We start from the raw sequence: 21,510 nt of genomic DNA on the forward strand, positions 1-21,510 counted from the left end.
ATGCAAAACTGTGCAACCATTTTGGAGGGCAATTTAGCAATCTTAGACTATTTAATACATTTATATTAATTTCTATTTATATTAATATTTAATATCTATACAGACACATATATGTCATTGTGTGTATAGCCATTGCAACATCATTTGTAATTGAAAAAATGGAAATAATGTATGTCCGGAAAGACTAAATATATAATAAATACATATATAATAAATACATAACCACACAAAGGAATACTATTCAGCCACCAAAAAGGATGAGTTTGCTTTCTGTTTTAAGACAGTAAGATGTTTAAAGTAGATGAAGAAAAAGTTACAGAGCAGTATGCATAGGGTGCTTTGTGCATATTATAAAATAGCTCTGTGCATATTATGAGTAATTAGCTTCATATATGCTTATATGTACAGAGGGGAAAATGTAAAACTGCACACCAAAATGTAAATAAGGATTAGTGAAGAAGTATGAGATTAGTACAAGGGGTGGAAAGAGGGTAAGAAAAGTTTACCAATGGGCTCTTTTTACTATAGGTTCAAAAATTTTTTTAATGTCCTAACATAGTTTGACAGTTGTTTTTAAAAAGGCCCACGGCGATGTAAAACTATGAGTTAAATTAATATTTTAAATACAAGTTAACAGAATTTGCCATGTTTAATTGCTTTGCAAGAATTTAAAATGCCATTGATGTACTCTTCAGAAAATATCTCAGAATTGGAGCAGGGATTAGTCAAGCCTTTGAGGTAAGCAAATTAAAAATAAAGACTCACAGTTAAATTTGAATATCAGAAAACCAGTGTGTAATCTTTGGGGATCAAGGAAAACAAATTTAAAAGACTCACACAACCTGATTTCAAGATTTACTATAAAACTACAGTAATCAAGACAATGTGGAATTGGGCAAAAGGATAGATATATCAAGTCAATGAAATATAATGAAGTCTAGAAGTAGAACCACATATTATGGTCAAATGATTCTCAACAAAGTTGCCAAGGTAAGTCAGTGGAGACAGTCTTGTCAACAAATGTTTGGGGACTAACTGGATAGCAGCCATATGCCAAAAGTGAATAAAAAATACCTGTATATTACACCACATACAAATATTACCTCAAAGTGTATCAGAGACCCACATGTAAACTTCAAACAATATAATTCTGGAAGTACCCAGGAGAAAATTTTCATGACCTTAGGGCAAACAAAGATTTCTTAGGACACGAAAAAGCACCAACCACCAAAAGAAAAAAAATAAATAATAAATGAGACTTCAGCAATATTTTTTTAAATGCCCTTTGAAAGACACTGTTAAGAAAATGAAAAGACAAGGGGCCCCTGGGTGACTCAGTCCGTTGAGCATCTGACTCTTGGTTTTAGCTCAGGTCATGATCTCATGGGTCATTATCTCATGGGTTGGGAGAGCGCCTAGGGCTCAGCCCCCAGTAGGAAGTCTCCTTGGGGATTCTCTCCCTCTGCCCTCCCCCGCCCCCGCTCATACTGACTCTCTCTCACTAAAATAAATCTGTTTAAAAAAAGAAAATGAAAAGACAAGCCACAGATTAGGAGAAAATATCTGCCAGTCATATATCAAATCAAGGCTTTACACCCAAAACATAGAAAGAACTCTTACAACTCATTTGAACAGACACTTCATCAAGGAAGACATATGCATAGCAACTAGTATATTTTTTTAAATGTTCAAAATCATTAGTCGTTAGGAAAATGCAAATTAAAACCACAGTGTGATAACACTGCACACCTCTTAGAACAGCAAAAATCTTAAATCATCCACAAAACCAAGAACTGATAAGAATGCAAGCGACTGAAACTCTCATTTGCTACCAATCGGAATGCACGATGGTACAGCTGTCCTGGAAAGCAGTTTGGCTGCTTCTGATAAAGTTGAACTTGCACTAACATGACCCAACAATCCCACTCCTGAGTATTTACTCAAGGAAACAAAAATCATAAGCCCACTTAAAGGCCTGCACGTGAACGTTTCTGGCAGCTTTGTGTGCTCAATTACCAAGAACTGGCAACCACCCAAATGCCATCGGTTGGTGAGAGACAATGGAATACTAGTTGGCAAGAGCCAAGAGACAAACTCTGGACATGCCCAACCACAAGGATCAATCTCAAGAGCATGATGTTAAGTAGAAGCAGCACATGTGGTGTGTGATTTTATCTGTATGATGTTATGGACAAGGCAGAAGTATAAGGACAGGAATCAAACCAACAGCGGCTAGAGGAGGAGGCCAGGGATAGAGTTCATGGCAAAGTGGTGCGAGGAAATGCATGGGGAGAGATGAGCCTTTCCTTTTCTTGATTACGTGGTAGTTACACAACTGTACGTCCAAAGTCATAGATCCGAAGGCTTAAAAGGGTGAATTTCACTGTATGTAAGTTATAAGTCAATGAAAAAAAAAAAAAAAAGATCTGGAAATCCTTTGTATAAGGAACAATAGGGGAGGTCTGTTTGAAGTTAGAGGTTTTGGGTCTCTTTTCGTGGTTCCTATATAAAGTCTTCCCTCTCTAAGTAATACATCGAGGATATATGTAACACTTTGCCTCTTCTAATGCATTCCAAGTTGCTTGGAAATTAAGCATGTGATTTTTCCTTAAATAACATATTCCAGAAATCGACCTGAATGTGGGGGACCAGCCGCCCCCCTCCCTGGGTCATCTTTCCACTGGACAGATATCAGCCCATTTGCTCCAGACCCTGGTTCTGATTTCCCATGAAAACCAGAACTAGGTTTTTTCCTCTCTTGTGATCACTTCCACCACTGAAGGCCTTCCACAAAGGAGTTTCAATTTGCCTCTGAAACCCAGAAGTCACTACAAATGTTTCTTGAAATTAACTATAAGCAGCAGATAAGGGCCAACATCGCAATTCTGAAGGATGTGCTGGCTTTCAGGAACTGTGAGCAAAGATAGCAGACATCTTTCTCTTTTCAAGAGCGTTTGCTTTGAAGTACACTGATTTCATTTCTCCAATCCTCACTCTTTTTCAAAAGCCTTCTGCCTTTTCTCTCTTTAAGAAAGACCTTAACACTGTAAAAACCCGAATCATGCTCAAGAAAATGAAGACCGCCTGACCTGGAAGCTCTAGCCCTTCTTCCTCTCCCTGTCCCCTCGGGCACTCACGTTCAAAGTCATAAACATGGAGCAGTCTGGGACAATGCAGTAGGGTAATACTAAAACACTATACTCGAACCCAGATGCCAGGGCCCAGATCCCCCACCGGCACTGAGCCATGAAAACCCACCCCACCCCCAAGTAGTCATGAACTGGACGATCCTTTCCACTTTTATAAAAATAGTTTATAGGGCCAGAGGGTGCACTCTGTGCAGGGGTTCCCCAAACTACTCACCTTAACCCTTCCAACCATCCTATTTATGAGTGAGGAATCAGGGTTAAGAAACCTAAAAAGCTTGGCACTGGGAGGAATTCTAAACCTCTAAATTCCCACTCCAAGCCCTGACAGCTGGCATTTCCTCTCCCAACTGCCTCCCTGGAAACAGACGGTAACTACCGTGTCCAAACACATTCAACCAAGGTCTGATGGACAATGAAAAGATAGATTCTGTTCAGTTCGACTCCTGAGATGAAAGCGGTTTGAAGACAAGGGCTCTGTGTATCTGTCCGTGTGTCTCCCACAGCTCTCTGCCCTAGAGCCTGGCTCTGGACACCCCTCAAGGAGAAGGGACCAGGAGGTAGAGAAAAGGGGGAGCAAGGAGGACCCGGCTTTAGCTAAGTCAAATAAGGAAAAACAGAAAAGTAAACTCTTTCCACCAACATTTATGGAAACATTCAGAGATCTTCTTCCTTTGTCAAGGGCCAGATTGGTATCTTTAGCTTTGGGGGGACCATACTATCCCGTCACAGTGACTCGACTTTGTCACCAGAGCTCTGAAGTGGTGACAGACGATACTGAAATGTGTGGGTGAGGCTGTGATGAATAAAACCATACTGATGGACATGTATATTTCAATTTCTTATAATTCCACACATCACAAAATATTGTACTCATTTTTATCTTTTTTCCAACCATTTAAAAATGTTAAAACTCAGCACTTGGGTAGCTGAGTTGGTTGCCCTTGACTCTTGATTTCAGCTCTGGTCACAACCTCAGGGTTGTGGGGTTGAGCTCCGTGTGGGGCTCTGCGCTGGTCGTGGAGCCTGCTTGAGATTCTGTCTCTCCCCCTGCCCTTCTCCCATCCCTCACACTCTCTCGAAATAAATAAATAAATAAAAACTAAAACTAAAAAAGTTAAAACCGTTCTTAGTTCTTGGCATGAAGGGGAGGGAAAGACACGATACGGGCTGTCCTTTGCCCACCCCTGTTTTAGTTCATCATTAAAGTATTGTTAAAAGGAAGCTTTATTAGAAGGATTAAAAGCCAATGCTACTGCAAAGGATTTACTGAAAACTATGGTGTTCTACCCAGAACAGACCTGGCATCAGGGAAGTTATTAAACAGATTAAATCTGTCTTCCTGTGCCTTCCTGCTCCTAAAGAGCACCCCTCCTCATGCGCCTAGAACCCCCTCCTTGGTGCCCAGTGCCCTCAGGGTGTCCACAGCTGCACCCCACTGAAGCCCTGGTGTATTCAACAATATTGATGGGGCGCCTACTGTTTGGGGCCCCTGCACTGGGTGCCCATCCCAGTCCTGGTTCCTGCTCTGCCCTCACTTACCCTGGAGAGCGGGGAAGGGCAATTCAGAGAAGACCCTCCACTTGAAGACAATGATCAAAGACTCACATCATGAAAGTTGTCTGAAGACAGGTTAGTGCTCAAATAAAGCAATGAATGATTCCATAAAAGGCTAAACCGTGAGTGCATGCTCCGTTCATATTGTTCTCTGGTCTTGGCCCCCCCTTGGTAAGTGAAGTACAAAGGAGGAACCAACAGAAGTGAATGCTGTGGGGTGTCACCACCAGAATCGAAGCCTTCTAGCATCTGAAACGTCACAACCAAAGAAATGAATCTCTACTGATGAAATTTTGGTTTCTTTGGAAGTCCCATAGGAAAGGAATTTTTTTTTTTACCCAAGGGAAAGAGCTTTCTAGGCCCCCCACTTTTCTAAAGAAGGGCATAAAATAAATAATATTCTTATTATAGATGTACGCAACATCTATAATAAACTACCTTTTTATTGGGTGTCTCTCAGGCTAGTCACTGAGATACTTTCCGAAGCTACAATAGCCTGCAAGGTTGGCTGCAGGACCCCATTTTCACAGATGAGAAAACCAAGCCACAAGACAATGAATTCCTCTCCAACGTACTCAGAGCTGGATTCCAATGCACACTGGACTCTTTCCACCCATCGGGGTCCTTCATGGAGACTTCAAGTCCACTTTGAGATGCAAACCTCTGCCATTTGAGGAGGGCCAGGAAGGCCAGGATGCTCTTCTGGTGAGAATGACCAAGAGTAGGTGTGACTGTATTTGTTTTCTCTGCCACATGCTAGGCCCATGCTGGGCAGGTGGTGGGGACTGTGGGGCCATGATGGGGCAGGGCGGGGGGGGCGGGGAGCAGCAGCTAGCAGGAGCTTCTCATGCTGATCATACAGTAGAATCACCTGGACAGCATTTAGAAAATCACCAATGCCCAGGGCTCATCCCAGACCACTTCAGTCAGAATCTGGGAGACAAGGGGACAGTAGGACACAGGCACTCCTCTTTGCAAAAGCTCCCAGGGGATTCTAGAAGCCATCAGGGCTGGACAGCAGTTGTTGGGGAGGGGAGGCTCCAGAATGGAAGAAGGGGTAATTAAAAGAAATTCTGTCCACAAAACTTTGCTGTGTTATTGGATTTTCTCTTTGAGGAACAAGATTCCATAGTCCCGGCCGCTGGATTAAGCAGCTCAGACCACAGCTGCCTACTGAATCACTAAGGAATCTAAAAATACAACTTGGGCATTCTGCGTTCTGACTCAAATACCCTTCAGCTGCTGCAGATAGGTTTTCTTTCCTGTTTGATGCTTGTGAAGTATGGGCATAAACAAAACCATTTTGGATGGTACCCTGTCACATGAGAAGCTTAAGCAAAGACGCTAAAGACAGAATGCCTTTTTGTCAGGGGGCCAAGCTGAGGAAAGTGACGTTTCCTAAGAATGCACTAGATAAACAAAATAGGAAAATCACTTCAATTTAACAACACCAAGAAAAGCAACTGTTTCATTTACTTAAATTGTTGCAGGATTTTAACAAGCTTTTCTCATTCATTTCAAAGGAGAATGAAGTCATGGGGAATTTTCTGAGAAATTATTCATTTATTTCAGAATAAAAAAGAACTACAAATGTATCAAAATTTTAATACAAGGAACTGTTCCTTTTTTTATACTTCTGTTGTAACATAACTCATCCCAGAGGGGAGAAAAGGCTTAGTCTGTTCCTTGAAGAAAGTCTCAGACAGGAATAAAATGTCATAATCATATTCTTTTTTTTTAAAGATTTTATTTATTTATTTGACAGATGGAGATCACAAGCAGGCAGAGAAGCAGGCAGAGAGAGAGAGGACGAAGCAGACTCCCTGCTGAGCAGAGAGCCTGATGTGGGGCTCGATCCCAGGACCCTGGGATCATGACCTGAGCCGAAGGCAGAGCCTTTAACCCACTGAGCCACCCAGGCGCCCCTGGCATAACCATATTCTATACAGAAATTTTATCATCCTTTTCTTGGTATACTTAGTATTTGTACAACGTTTTACTGTTTTAAAAAATGTTTTAAAACTCCCATACTTCTTTCTACTTCTTTCTACTTCTTGATAAACTTTACTGTATGCCCATTTGTGAATTTCATCTCTTCTGTGAAGAAAATAAAGCAAACATATTAGTCCATTTTAGAGATATGAACATTGAGGTTCAAGGCTGTTTAATTACTTCCCCAAGGACACAAAAAGTTGACGGAACAGCCAGTGAAAGAAGCAGTCTCTTGACACTTCAGGTAACACATTGAACACCTTGCACACATCACCATGTGAGTTTGGGAATGAATATATGTGTGCCTGAGTTTGTGCGTGTGTGTGTGCGTGTGTGTGTGTGTGAGCCTGTTTGTGCATGTGTGTGCAAAAAGTCCACTAGATTGATCCTGTGCAAAGAGCCAGAATTCTTTTTTTGTTCCTTGTTAACTACCTTCCATCAAAAATGGATTCATCAGGGGCACCTTGGGGGCTGCAGTCCATTAAGCAACCGACTTGATTTCAGCTCAGGTTGTGATCTCAGGGTCATGAGATCGGAGCCCTGCCCTGGGCACCAGTGCTCAGCACAGAGTCTGCTTGAGATTCTCTCCCCCTCTCCCTCTGCTCCTCCCCACCACTCTCTAAATAAATAAATAAATAAATAGAATCTTTTTTTTAAATGGATTCATCAGAAGCAAAACCATTGTTTCAAGTTAGCGTGTTTAATCAGAGGAGAGGATTATAGAATCAGCTTAGTGGGTAAAATTAACTTGCATAAAAAGCAGCTACGCAAGCAGCCTCTTTTTGCTCCAAGTGCAGAAACTGACACATTTTCATTATAATCCCAAAGGATAAGAGTCCTAGGAACAGGAGATGAAAAAAACAAACAGGTGTCTGACGGCTTGAATATTTGGCGATGGATTATTTCATTACCACAAGAAAGTTTTACAAGTAAAATCATACAAATTGAAATAATTTAAATAATTGCTACTTTGGCCCAAGAGAGGGGAGGAGAAGAAAAAGTGGGCCCAGCAGCAGCTGCCTCTGGTGCCTCCCTGCTTTCCCAAATGAACCCAAAAGGTGAGGAGAGCAGCCTCGATCTTTCTGAAGTTGGGAGTTTATTTCACACCCACCAGAAATATTTGTATATCTTTTATTTAGTGTCCATTTGCTTGTCATCATGGGAACAAGAACTTCAGCTGGGACCCAGAATTCTAACCCTGAGGTGAAAGCCCTGCTTGGGGGTGGCACAGGGAAAATTTGCTGTGTCTTTGTCATTCCTGTGGCCCTTTGCCCAGGTGAGCCGAGGGGTTCAATCTCCATGTTTCAGAGCAAAACCAGACTCAGAAATCCTTTGGTCTCCTTTTTACTGATGACAGTCAAAGAGGTTATAGCCCTTGCTTAAGGTCACACAGCGAACAAAGGGCCAGGGCTGGACTTTAAACTCTACAGCTATGCATCAGACCAGCTACTTGGGGGCGCCTGGGTGGCTCAGTCAGTTGAGTGTCTGCCTTTGGCTCAGGTCATGATCCTGGAATTCCAGGACTGAGCCCTGCATTGGGCTTGCTGCTCAGCAGGGAGTCTGCCTCTCCCTCTGTGCCTCACCCTGCTTGTGCTCTCCTTCACTCTCTCTCAAATAAATAAAATCTTAAAAAACAAAACCAAAAAGAACAGCTACTTGGTCAAATGCCAACTCTACCACTGACTAGCTGTGTGACCTTGGGGCAGTCATTCAACTTTTCTACAAGTCATCTATATAACCAGGACAGTGGCTACCAGTTGGTGCTATAATACCCAACTTATCAGAGACTGTGAACACTGGTGAATTATTTTGGTAAAGCCCCCTAAACAGTGCTGGTGCATGACAAGTGCTTGAGAAAAGAGTTAGCAGCCATCATCATCACCACCGCCATCATCACCAACACCACCATCACCATCATCATTTCTCTGTGGGGTGGTTTCCATATATATTTCAGAATCCATTGAATCCTCATGACTTACCATGTTTAAGTGTGAAAGAGGACTTAGAAAATATGTATTTTCAGTGTTGTATGATTTTCAGGGCAATCAAAATGTTTAATCTTAGACTGTCATTCAGTCAAATGAGCTTCATTTCTACATTTGACAGATGACACTTGCTCTAGCCACCTTATACAGTTAGGTAATGAGCATATGAAATGTGTACAAAAGTTAAAAAAGAAAGAAAAGAGGTAGCATTTATGGAGGAACTACGGGTGCTCAGTGATTTACAACACTTAATGAATGTAATCTTCCCAAAAATCCTGTTGTGAATATCCCACAGACAGGATGGGCAGCCACTCAGAATTTGGTTGGAATGTCAAGACTGAAAATCACACACACACACACACACACACACACACCCCTCGGCAGGGTATGAACAGGTTTCTTGCTCACATAATGGGGTTCTCTGGGGAGATCAGGCAGCTCCCAAATAGATCCCTGGTGGCTTAAGAGGGAAGGGAAAGGAACAGGCCTGGGGGCGTGGACCGGGAAGCTGCAGATGGGGGTGGGACCAGGAGCGCATGGGCGGGGCTTACGTGGTTGGAACCCCACCCCAACACCCAGGCTCTGCGATCAGCTTGCCCGGATGTGGAGCAAGAGGGAGAGGTGAGACTTAAAAGCTGTCAACAGTCACATATCAAAAACCCAAATCAAACCCTTTCTTACAAACCCTCTTACAAATCTGGTCCTCAAAGATGAGGAAACTGAGGCTCGGTGAGTTTAGATCACCTGTCCCAGTAGGTTTAACTGTGGCAGCTCAACTTCAAATCCGCACATCCTGCCTTCACACCACACCATCTCCCAAAGCCAGTGAGTTCCTGTCACCATGCGCCACCAGAGCGCCGCCTGGATCCACCGGCTGGCCCCAAGTCAGTCAGCCGAGCACAGAGAAGCTGCAAACAGCCTTAATCCATTTTAACCCTAACGAGTGGCGTATGAGTTTCTTAATTTTCTCGAAAAAAAGAAAAGAAAGAAAGAAAAGGAAAGAGGATGTAGAGGAGAAGGGAGTTGACGGAAACTGGAAGGGGAGGTGAACCATGAGAAACTATGGACTCTGAGAAACAACCTGAGGGTTTTGAAGGGGCAGGGGGTGGGAGGTTGGCGGAGACAGGTGGTGGGTATTGGAGAGGGCACGTATTGCATGGAGCACTGGGTGTGGTGCAAAAACAATGAATACTGTTACGCTGAAAAGAAATTAAAAAAAAAAAAAAAGGAAAGGAAAAGGAAAGAGTAGAAAAAAAAATAAAACTTCCGAGTTAGGTTCTATTGTTTCCATTGCTAACATTACTGTCTTTGCGATGGGGGGAGGGGTGGCCCTTAAGGCTTCTCTTCACACACAGGTGAAATTCCATTTCCAATGTAGCCAGTGAGCATTAGGTTGTATTTCAGTAAGCACCAGTCTGCAATGGCTAACATCCATTCCCCTTATCTGTAATTGAGTGTGTGTAAGGGTTTTTTTCCCCCCTCTGTTTATCTTCTCTACTGAGTTTGCCTTCTTCCCCCCCACCCCCAGAAAATGAAAGTCCTACTCCAAGATCATGAAAGATTAAACTGAAATTATCAGGATTCAATTTTTTAGGGGTTATAAGTCTCTGACTCATCTCAGTTAAGCTCTTCTGGGTAACCACGCTAGATTAGGTTCCAAATTTGCTAAGCTTTCCTGTTAGAATTAGACTTATTTCAGCTCCCTCTCCAATGAGGAGCTCAGAACACGGGCATTGCTTCTCCTCAGGAAGGCAGCACTCCACAGCTAACACTGCTGGAAGGGGAGCTATACAAGAAACCCAAATCTGTTTTGAACCAGTTGGTGCTACAATATTTAGGTATCAGTTTGTGAGTCTTTTCTGGATGAATTACATGACACATCAAGTCACTACTTAGGACAAAAAAAAATTATGTTTCTCTATTAGTCATCTAGGAAACACTACAGAGTTCTCTCCCTTTCTTGAGGATTCCTTATAATTTTTGAATCACACACACACACACACACACAATCTCAGAGTTGGGTTAAATTCCCAATGTCCAGCCTTTCTTTCCCTTTACTTAAACTGAAGTACACACTAACCTGCCTTCTCCTGTCCATCCCCACTATACTGAGTCTGAATCAACTATTTCTTTCAAGGATGGAATTCAGACATGTAAATATAACAGCAGTTCGATAGAAGCATTCAGGCAACTCATTTTTTCAGGAAAAGTCATATAAATCATCAATCAACAAGGGAAATTAGTTAGCAAGATTTTTTCCTAATGGTTAGAAAGGATCCCACAGCAAATTCCCCAAAGAGTCATCACGCCCCAAATTCACCTGTAATGATCATATCACACACAATCGCATCATCATCATCATCCCCTTTGAGGAAATTAAAGCTTACTGGAACCAGTTAACAAAGAAGGGCACAACATTGAAAAGACAGATTCAGGCGGGTAATTTGCCCCTAAAGAAAAAAAAAAAATTCTAGGAAATAGCAAACATTCAGGCTGTCAAGGTCAAGCTTCTCAATCCCAAATAGCTCTATTAAGAAAATATTAAAGCTTATCTCATCTCATGCGTGCCCTTTCTTCTCCCACAGAAAGACCGTTTGGGCATTCTCCAAGTAACTCTTGGAGCATTTTATAAAATGTTTATGAAACAAACTCCTCCACTCCAAAGGCATGAAAGAAAACATCTGATGCCAGATATGTTCCACATTCACCTGATTTAACTGAATAATTACAGAGAAGTTCATTATTTGCCCCTGCACTGGAATAGAGACTTGGGGATTTTCTACTAGCACACACACTGCTACCGACTCGCCTATCTGAAAACGCTGATGTTATTAGGTTAATAGGTTTCACTGAGCTTTAGCATACTTGTAATCCAACCTCATTTATTATGTTCTGCCAAATTCTCTTGTAAATCCCAAATCCACGGGCGGCCGCTGGGCCATCTCCCATCCCTCACGCCGCCCCATGCTTCCTCGAAGCTTCCCAGTGCCCTGCTCACGCCCTGCAAGCCCGACCCAAGCGTGTGCCTCGAGGAGCGGCCAGCCCGGAGCGCGACACACCGAGCCCCACGCACAATGTCCCCTCGAACGCCTCCGACTGTTGCAACACCCCCTCCTAAGCCCAGAAACGGCTGGTCGCAGGCCGCGGAAAGGCAGCTGCCCTTTCGGTCTCCAGCTGCCTGATCAGAGCCCTCAAGGCTGAAGGAAAGGAAAGAAAGTGTCCGACCACCTGGCACGGAGCCCGCCATCACCCGACTCCCACACCGCGCACCCTTGACACACCCAGGGGCGAGCGGGACTGCGAGCAGGGGCCACTTGAACATTGAACACGTCGCCGGGTACGCTCAGAGCTGGCTCTCCCGAGCTGCCCGGGCGAGCACCCAGATCCCCCTCTAACCGAGCATGGCTTGGCCCGGGCAAGGAGGGGCGCGTCACTTGGTGGCCAGTGGTCGCGCCAGGAGTACCGGGGCTGGAGGGACGCGCGACCAGAGCCCCAGTCTGGCAAGGCAGGAGAACTGGGGTGGGCAGGGAAGAGGCACTTGGAAGGTCGGCCAGGGGTTCGTAACCACGCGCGCCAGGAGGACAGATTCATCCCCTCCCCGGAGGAGGAGAAGCCGGTGTCAAGCATGCTGGATCCCCGCGCCGGGCAGCGCGCAGCGTCGGGCGGAGAGAAGCTGCTGGTCCCCGGCCTGCGCCCCGCCCCACGCCCGCCCGGTCCACTCACCTGGCAGTTGGCGCCAGAGACCCCCGCCGGGCAGGTGCAGCTGTAGCCGGGCTCGCCGGCAGGGGCTGGGGACTGCGGGCCGGGCGCCGGGTGCGGGGTGCACACGCCCCCGTTCCGACAGGGCTGCGCGGCGCACGGCCCGGGCGCGGGCAGGGGCGCGGCGGGCACCGGGCTGGCCAGGCAGCCGCCGCGGGGCCCCGCGCCGAGCAGCAGGAGCAGCAGGGCCGACGTGGGCAACAGCTGCGCACCGGGCGCCGGGGCGCGGCGGGGCGGCATGGCCGACCGAGTAGGCGCGGGAGCGGAAGCCGGAGCTCGGGCGAGGCGGCGGTGGCGGCGGGAGCGGCGGCGGTGGCGGCTAGGGCTGCTTCGCTGGGCCGGGCGCCTCCTGCAGCTGCTGGGATCCGCGGTTCCCGGGGCAACGGAGGGCGGGGCCTGAGGGGCGGGGCAAACGGGGGCGGGGCTCCGGGCGGGCGCCAGCACTGGAGGAAAGGGGCGTGGGGACCCTTCCCCAGCGGAGAGTTGGGACCCGAGGAGCGCAAAGGTCGACCCCGGGCCCACAGGCGTGAGGGGTGCGGACAGAGTCGAGGGTGTATCCAAAAGGACCCCGAGGGGCTGCAGCGGCGGCGCGGGCCGGGCGGGGAGCTAGGCGGTGCTCGGGAAGCAGAGGTGGTGGAGGGGTCAACGCCGGCGCGGGGAGGACTTTACGGGGCCCCCAGGTGCCAAGCGGCCGAGCGGAGGGCGGGGCGGCTCCGGTTCGCAGCAGCCGCCCGCGGCCTCTTGGCGCAGAATAGGTGGGACCGCTGCGGGGCCCGGCCTTAGCTCATTCTCCGGGGCTACTCTTCCCCCCTCCCACAGCACGTCCCCGGCGCACACAGCCCGCTCGGCGCCGCCGCCGAACCCCGGACCCCTGACACCAGCTCATCCGCGGGGCTTGCTGGGAAAGGCCCTGGCGTGGGCTCCGCTGGCCCTGGACCCTTGTCCTTGGTGCTGACCGAGGAGTCTCCTTCGTCTCGGTCTCTTTCCCGAGGGCGGAGCCGGCCGTGCCTCTCAGAAACGTTTGACTGTGGCGTGTGAGAGCTGGAAGAGACCTCAGGATCAGTGTCCAACCCTATCGTTGAGCCGCCGAGGAAACTGAGGCCCAGACAGGCTGGACTGGAACCCAGTGGGTCACTTGACTCCCAGCCCAGAACGCTGTCAGTCTTCTGCAAGAGCAGTTCAGAAGCGCAGGTTCGCAAAGGCCCTGCCAGGATTTACTACGGAGCTCTGTGTGAAAGAAACATCCACCGTGACCTACTTGGGGAAAGGGGGGTAGGGGGGCGGGACTCTTCTAAAAGTCCCGATTAGGCTGGCTCATGCTTTGACAGCCAAGAAGGTCCTTTTCCGTTGCATAAACGCAACAGGCTTTGTCTCCACCACCTGACCTTTCACAACCTCTAGGTATAGACTCCCAGGTACTAGTTAGCTTCTATTTAAGGTGGCCTCGTAAGAAAAGAAAATGCGACTCTCGTGGATTGACAGTTGGGCAAATTTTTCTTTAGGGTACACAAAAATAGTTTTGTAAAAGCTGGGCGAATAAAAAGTAGAGAATCCACGTGAACCCATCCAGGGACGTGCCACAGATGGGCAAGCAGGAGCCGCTAAAGTGTCCAGTGAACACAGGAGGTAAACTGCCGAGCTTTTCCCAGTCTTGCACACGGAGGAGCAAATGTCAGGCTTTTGTGCTTAGAAAGATGCCTAAAATTCATGTGGTCGTTGCAGGAAATCGTTGAAACCTAGATGCAGCTACATTCAGCAGGGGAAATTCATACCTCCAAGTGGATCAAACAGTTACTACATATTCCCTCACACCCATAGTCTTTTTTATCTGAGACTTCTTAAAAAAAAAAAAAAAAAAATCTTAATTTTATGCCACGCCAGCACCCTCTGCTGGTACTAGTCTCACCGTTCAGGTGTTTCTTCCACTTTCTGTGTCCCCGGAGTATGAATTCTTTCCCAAAACTAACTTTTCTTACCTTAAATCCTGAAAAAAATGCACTGGTGCTACTCACTCCCTTCCATCAACACACACACTCAAATGAAGTGTGAGGAAGTTTGTAAGCCAATTAAAAATTAGTTAAAATTAAAATTAAAGCTAAAATTAAAACGCTGTTACTTATATTTTTTACCTGCAACATCTTTGTGTGTGAATTTGTATCACTTTGAAATATGGAAAAAAAAATTGACACTGGCTTTATTTTCCGGGTGCTGATTTTTGACTTTTCCAGATACTGTTTAGCTTTTGGAAAAGTATTCTGTCTTTAGTCTTGAATAAGCAGACTATGGCAGAGACAATACAAGACCATTTCCTTTTTCTCCAAGCTAAAAAGAAAGATTAAATCTCCCAGCCCCCTTGATGATAGGTGGAGCCATGTGATTGGTTCTGGACAATAGGACGTACTGCTTTGTGCTCTGGCCCCAAACAACCAGACACTAAATATCATGCAAGTGTTTATTATTGTTATTGCTATTATCATTCTTAAAAAAGTGGGTCTTTTCTCTGGCTCTGAAGGGTGATTTGGTAGTTGGTTGACAGTTCCCAACCATCTGCAAGACCCCCAGATACCAAACTGAAAAGTTCAACTACTGTATTACCATGTCTTATTAATGGAATTTATTGAAAAACTATTGGTTCTACCTTTAAATAAGAACTAAAAAACCAATTATCATTGGTTCATATTATTCCAAACTTACATAACATCAAATCTTCACCCTAATCCACATCATGTCCTTTCTTGATAGACACCCTACATTTATAAGTTGAGAGCAAAATATAAAAATAATGTGTCTTGATTTCAATAAAGAATGTGATAGAATTCTCATGATCGCCTTAGGGAGAAGGTAGACTTGAAACCATTGAATAAGTGTTGTATACACATACTAGTCAGGCGCGCTCTAGCAGGCTAGAGGAAGTTTTTAGGGAAATGCCATAGAATCCAAAATTCGGCAATCAATACAATTCATTCCAGAATCAGGATGTCAAATTATCTCAACCAGAGCTAAAATAAGTGAAATAGAGTATTAAGTGAATGATAGTACATTTGGCCTTACTGCCATTTGTCAATACTTCTGTCTCTCCTTCTAAGAACTTTCTGGTAGGACTATATGTTCCTGTCCCCTTGAAGTTAGCTGTGGTCATACAACGTGCCTTGTTCAATGAAACATGAGGGGAAGTAGCATGTAGCCCTTGCAGATGGAAATCTTTAAAATCCAATGCATGATTCATGTGACCAAGCTGACCAGCAAGACTCCCAAGAGTTGGAGCCTCCCCTAACCTGTGTCCCTGAACTAGTACAATGTGGTGAAGCAATGGGAACCTGCAGGAGGCATATGGTGTAAGACATAAATCATTGTAGTTTTAAGCCACTGAGAATCAGCTATGTTGAGTAACTCCAGGTCACACGCTAGTAAACGGCAAGGTAAGACTAATTATTCCCAATGAGCCATGTAGCAGGAGCAGCTAGCTCAGATGGGCTATTCCTGTGAGACAGAAGACTGGATATCTAATTGGAGATCCCAAGGTCTCTGAATTTAATGGAACAGAAAAATTTCAAGAAAAAATGTGGCCCATTTCTTTTCATGGATCTATTCCAGAGTTATAACTCAACTGCATTATACCGTAGGATGTTCTAAAAATGCTACAAACCAATGCAAATATAATTGGCTTTGTTTTTTTTTGTTTTTTTTTTTTTGTTTTGTTTTGTTTGCATTTGTCACAGGAGTAAAACATGCTCCCACACTCGCACACGTTCATGGGCGTTTGGGGAACAGCTGGCCACAAGGAGAGTAATACTTCTCTTTGTGGTGAGGTTCTCATACCCTATGACCTCAAGAGCATCCTGTAGGAATGCTAGTGTCGATGCAGAGTATGATGATCCATACACTGAGAATCTCATACAATAAATTGCAGAGGTTACCTGCTATGATCTCCCAGGGCCAGAACTAAGATCCAAACTGCAACATTTATGTGGTGTGATAAATCACCTTCAGCTTACCTGGGGTTCCACAGGTACTAATATATGCATCTATCAATGATTTAACACCCACCTTCTCCCCAAAGCATTGAAGTTTTCTGCAACAATTGGCAGACTGATGCCTACCCTTCTTTCTGTACCAGAGTTGCCTGCAGACAATGTCTTCATTGTTGTCTCTTCTCATTTTCAGTTACTCTTTAAAGATAAAAGGGGACATTCCTGCACCCCTGCAGAGGATGGGCCTGGATGCCCGGTTGAAGGCTGGAGTCAGCTTGGGAAAAAGTCAGCCACACAGTCTAGAGAGAAGGGACATTGTTACATTGCCTGACAATTTCCTGCCATGAGATCAGCACCAAACAGTCTACCATAACCAGTTGCATAAGGAGCCATGATGATGTTGGGCAAAAAAAATTTTAAGAGATTTTATTTATTTATTTGATAAGAGAGAGACACAGTGAGAGAGGGAACACAAGCGGGGGAGTGGGAGAGGGAGAAGCAGGCTTCCTGCTGAGTAGGGAGCCTGATGCAGGGCTCGATCCCAGAACCCTGAGATCATGACCTGAGCCGAAGGCAGATGCCTAACAACTTGAGCCACCCAGTGTCCCAAAGTTGGGCAAATTACTCAGTCTCTTCACCTTCAGATGCCACATAATATGGAAATAGAAATCTCTAAGTAGGAGAAGGTCATCAGAGGAACGTGGTGTCCAAATGACCTGCGAATTAGTTACCTGGGCAGTTAGAGGCTCCTCACCCATGTCCTGGAAATGTACTTTCTACCCACTCTTTCAGTAGCCAGAGCTATTCAAAGACATAGCCTTGAGAGAATAAGGTGCTGTTGAGACCATCTGCACTAAATATGTGACTGAACCCAGTTAAGGTCTCCATATAAACCTCTAAGATTCTGGTGGGCAGGTGTGGAGATCTACTCATCTTGCTCACCGAAGACAAACCTGGTATATAAGTTCTCTTGCTTATTCAAATTGCCTCCTAAGAATCTGGAGTGACCTGCCCCTTTCTTCAGTTTCTCCTTGTCCTCTATGTGTGGGACCCAGTCTCAGATTTCACCTGGAAAGCACCCAAGGTTGTAAACCAAAACCCTACTTGATAGAGATCTTGGGAAAACTAAATGGGATGATACCATTTGGTAATGTGTGGGATGTGTGCAAAGCTCCAGGCACTAATATACGTATATTTTTTACACATTATCTCATTTAATCCTAACCCCAGACCATAAGGCAGAAACCCAATTAAAAGAAGACAAAATTGAGGTACAATGAGGTTAAGTAAATGGTCTACAGTCACCTAGTACGCAAGTGGAGTGGCCAGAACTTGAGCATAGAGAGGAGTCTGACTGAAGAGTGTGTACTTTGAACCTCTTCTCTTCATCTGCTGTATGAATTTCCTGCAGTGAGGAGTCTGATACTTTGTAGATATGTCATATATATACAATGTATGCATCATATCTAGTGTATGAGTGATGTGTGTTTCATATATGTGAAGTGTATCATCTATGTGTGTGATATCTTGTGTGTATGTTGAATACGCTGTATGTGTATAACATATATATTCTGTAGACACATGAATGAATACATTGGTGCACAATGCCCAGTGGATTTTGGTTTATTATCAGGGCAGGCACTTGAAGGTTTTCTCCCTTCCTTCCTTTCTTTCTTTCTTTTTTTCTTTCTTTCTCTCTCTCTCTCTTTCTCTCTCTTTCTTTCTTTCTTTCTTTCTTTCTTTCTCTTTATTGCTTACATGCTTACTTTGTAAAGTGCACCACTATGATTTGCAGAATTACAGGATGTGAAAACGGGATGGGACTCTTGACAATCTTTTTTGAGGAGGAGGATGAGGCATTAAGGAAGGTAATGACAACTCTCAGCTGGGCAACAGTAGAACTAGAAGGAGACCCCCATCTTCTGAAGTCCACAGTTCATGCTCTTTCCTCTTCCCCACAGTGCCCTTTCTCCACTCCCAATATCTCCTACCTAAAGGGCAATCAAATTAAATGCAGTGTGAAAACACAAATTCTTAGTCATGGGAGTTTTATATGTCTTTGAAGAGTCTTTACAAAAATAAATATGATTTGCCTATGTCTAGCCACAAGTGCCAGAACTATTATCTTATTTCTTTAATTACTAGCATCCTTTTTAAATTAGTTATCTAAGTGTTTTACCATTTTTATGCAGGTTATTTTACTCTGGATTATCACTGAACACTTCCTAAATGCTGTGTTTAAGATAGGTTCGCATTAACTTTCTTCCCCCTAGACTTGCTGTGATTTGAATTAAACCTTCCTGACAGCTGTTTAAAACAGTTCTAAATTCTTTTACAGCATCAGTTAATATTGATTTTATCTAGGACAAGTTTAAATGAGAAGTCTTGAATAAAAAGACAGAAAGGAAGAATATCTTCCCCACATAAATATTTCATAAAGCACTTGAACACCACCAAATGGAAATCAGATATTTTCACAGAGACTCTTGAGAGCATGAAAATTATGTTAAACTTAATACTTGCTTTTATTTCCAGCATTTTGTTATTAAGAAGATTGTAGCATACTGGAATAGAGGAGTGTTTTCAAAAAGGAATCCATATCAGCTGGCTTACTAATAAGGAGGTTCAATCCCATGCATCTCTTTTGCTCTTGAATTCACGCTGGGACCTTGAAATAGAATACCACAAAATAACTCTAGTCCTTGGATTTTCCAGTGGCCATGCAAATACTTGCATTGGCTTTTGTCAACATGGAAAATATGTCTAGTTTTTATTTCCATATGGAAGATTTTTCCATTAACGGCTTAAACAAATTAGGATTTTATTCTCCTACATAAAAGAAGTCTGGAAGTTTTTGGTCCAGCGCTGATAAAAGTTCTCCTGATGACTCACACAATTACCAGCAGAGAAACTTCCTGTCTGCAGTTTGGAATATCCAAGCTGAATTATAATCAATTCTGCTTGTGATGGGACATCTGGTGTTTTCTCCACTAGTATCTGTCCTTCTTTAGGTAAAGGGACCCAACTTTTGCTTTGAAGGAACCAACACTTAGCTCAACTTCCTGTGAGACCGACCCCAAGAAAACATAAGCAGAAAGCTTTTTGATATTGATTTTGGCCATCACTTCTTGACATGACACCAAAAGCACAGGAAAAAAATAAATAAACAAACAGATGTAGCTACATCAAACGAAAGAGCTTCTGCCCAGCAAAGGAAACAATCAGCAATGAAAAAGGAACTTATGGAATGGGAGAAAATATTTGCAAGCCATATTATATCTGATAAAGGGCTAATATCCAAAATACAACTCAGGAACCAAAAATAAAATGACCCAACTAAAAAATGGGCAAATGAACTGAGTAGACAGTTCTCCAAAGAAGACATACATATAGCCAACAGGTGTATGAGAAGGTGATCAACATCACTAATCATCAGGAAAATGCAACTCAAAACTACAATGAGATTAAGAAACAAAATGAACGAACATGGGGCAGGGTCGGGGAGGAGGTGAAGGCAAACCATAAAACAGACTCCTAACTACAGAGAACAAACTGAGGGTTTCTGGAAGGGAGGTAGGTGGGGAGAATGGGTTAAATGGGTGATGGGCACTAAGGAGGGCACTTGTGATGAACACGGGGTGTTGTATGCAACTGATGAATCACTAAATTCTACTCCTGAAACTAATATTACACTGTATGTTAACTAACTGGATTTAAATAAAATCTTGAACCCCCCCCCCAAAAAAAACAAACAAACTATAATGAGATATCACACCACTCCGTTAGGATTTTTTTTAATTTAAAAAATATCCAAAAACAAAACAAAACAAAAAAAGGATAACACATGTTAGCAAGGATGTGGAGAAAAAGGAATCCTTGTGTACTATTGATGGGAATGCAAATTGGTGCAGTCAATTTGGAAAACAGTATGGAGGTTCCTCCAAAAATTAAAGTAGAACTACCCTATGATGCAGCAATCTCTTTTCTGGGTGTATACACAAATTAATTGAATTCAAGATATTGAACATAGATTAACACTCCACTGTTCATTACAGCACTAGTCACAATAGCCATCGTGGGGAAACAGCCTACACACCCATCACTCAATGATGGATCAAGAACCTGGGGTATATACATACAATGAAGTATTGCTTGTTCTTTAAATGGAAAGAAATTTTGACATTTGCAACAGTGTAGATGAACTTGAAGGACATTAAGCTTAGTGAAATAAGCCAGACACAGCAGGATAAACAGCAGATGAAATCATTTATATGAAGAATCTAAAATAGTCAAACTTCTAGAAGCAGACAGTGGAATGCTGGTTGCCAGAGGCTGGGGGAGGGAATATTCATCAAAGAGTATGAAGTCTCCATTACAAAAAATGAGTAAGTCCTAGAGATTTACTGTACAGTATAGGGCCTGTAGTTAATAGTACCATATTGTATACTTAAAATTTTGCTATGACAGGAGATCTTATGTTAAGTGTTCTTATCACGTGCACACACACAAATAATAATAATAAAAAGAGGATGGGAGAAAACGTTTGAAGGTGATGGATATGTTTATAGCATAGACTGTGGTGATAGTTTCAGAGATGTAGACTTATCTCCAAAGCCATCAAGTGGTACACATTAAATATGTATGACTTTTTGGATGTCAGTCATACCTCAATAAGTGGTTTAATCAGTAAATAAGAAACTAACCCCGCCTTCCAAGAGTGGTCATGTGACCTAAGCCTGATTGTTTCCCTGGTGACAGAGACTGGTTCAGAGATGGGCCGATGACCCTAGTCACATTCATGTTGATTTTATAAAGTATATGAACCACTGACACCAAAACCCCACAAAGCTAACAGAGACATACTAATAAAATATATAAAAAATTGATGTAAAGACCCTTTAAAAATTAGCAAAATAATCCAGCAAATAATTTAAAAATTAATGTATAATGACATGTAGGGTTCTATCACAGAATAAGAACATGATTAAGTATCAGAAAATCTACTCATCTCTACTAACAAATTTAGACCCTATGATCTTTTTCATAAATGTGAAAAAAATCTGATATACATTCTTGGTAAAACTCTTAAGAGATGAGAAA

General features: G+C 43.8%; 1 protein-coding gene across 1 annotated transcript in view; it reads right to left on the reverse strand.

The window, feature by feature from the left end:
- The window catches only part of DNER (delta/notch like EGF repeat containing), a 308,774-nt gene extending 295,992 nt beyond the window's left edge, over positions 1-12,782 (reverse strand). The window contains exon 1 of the mRNA XM_032857415.1: positions 12,404-12,782. Coding sequence (XP_032713306.1) covers positions 12,404-12,679 — 276 coding nt within the window. The 5' untranslated portion in view covers positions 12,680-12,782. The remainder of the gene's footprint in view (positions 1-12,403) is intronic.
- Between the last annotated feature and the right edge of the window lie 8,728 nt (positions 12,783-21,510).

The sequence above is a fragment of the Lontra canadensis genome, unplaced genomic scaffold, assembly GCF_010015895.1.
Source record: "Lontra canadensis isolate GAN:19392208 unplaced genomic scaffold, GSC_riverotter_1.0 scaffold13, whole genome shotgun sequence".
NCBI classification, from domain to species: domain Eukaryota; kingdom Metazoa; phylum Chordata; class Mammalia; order Carnivora; family Mustelidae; genus Lontra; species Lontra canadensis.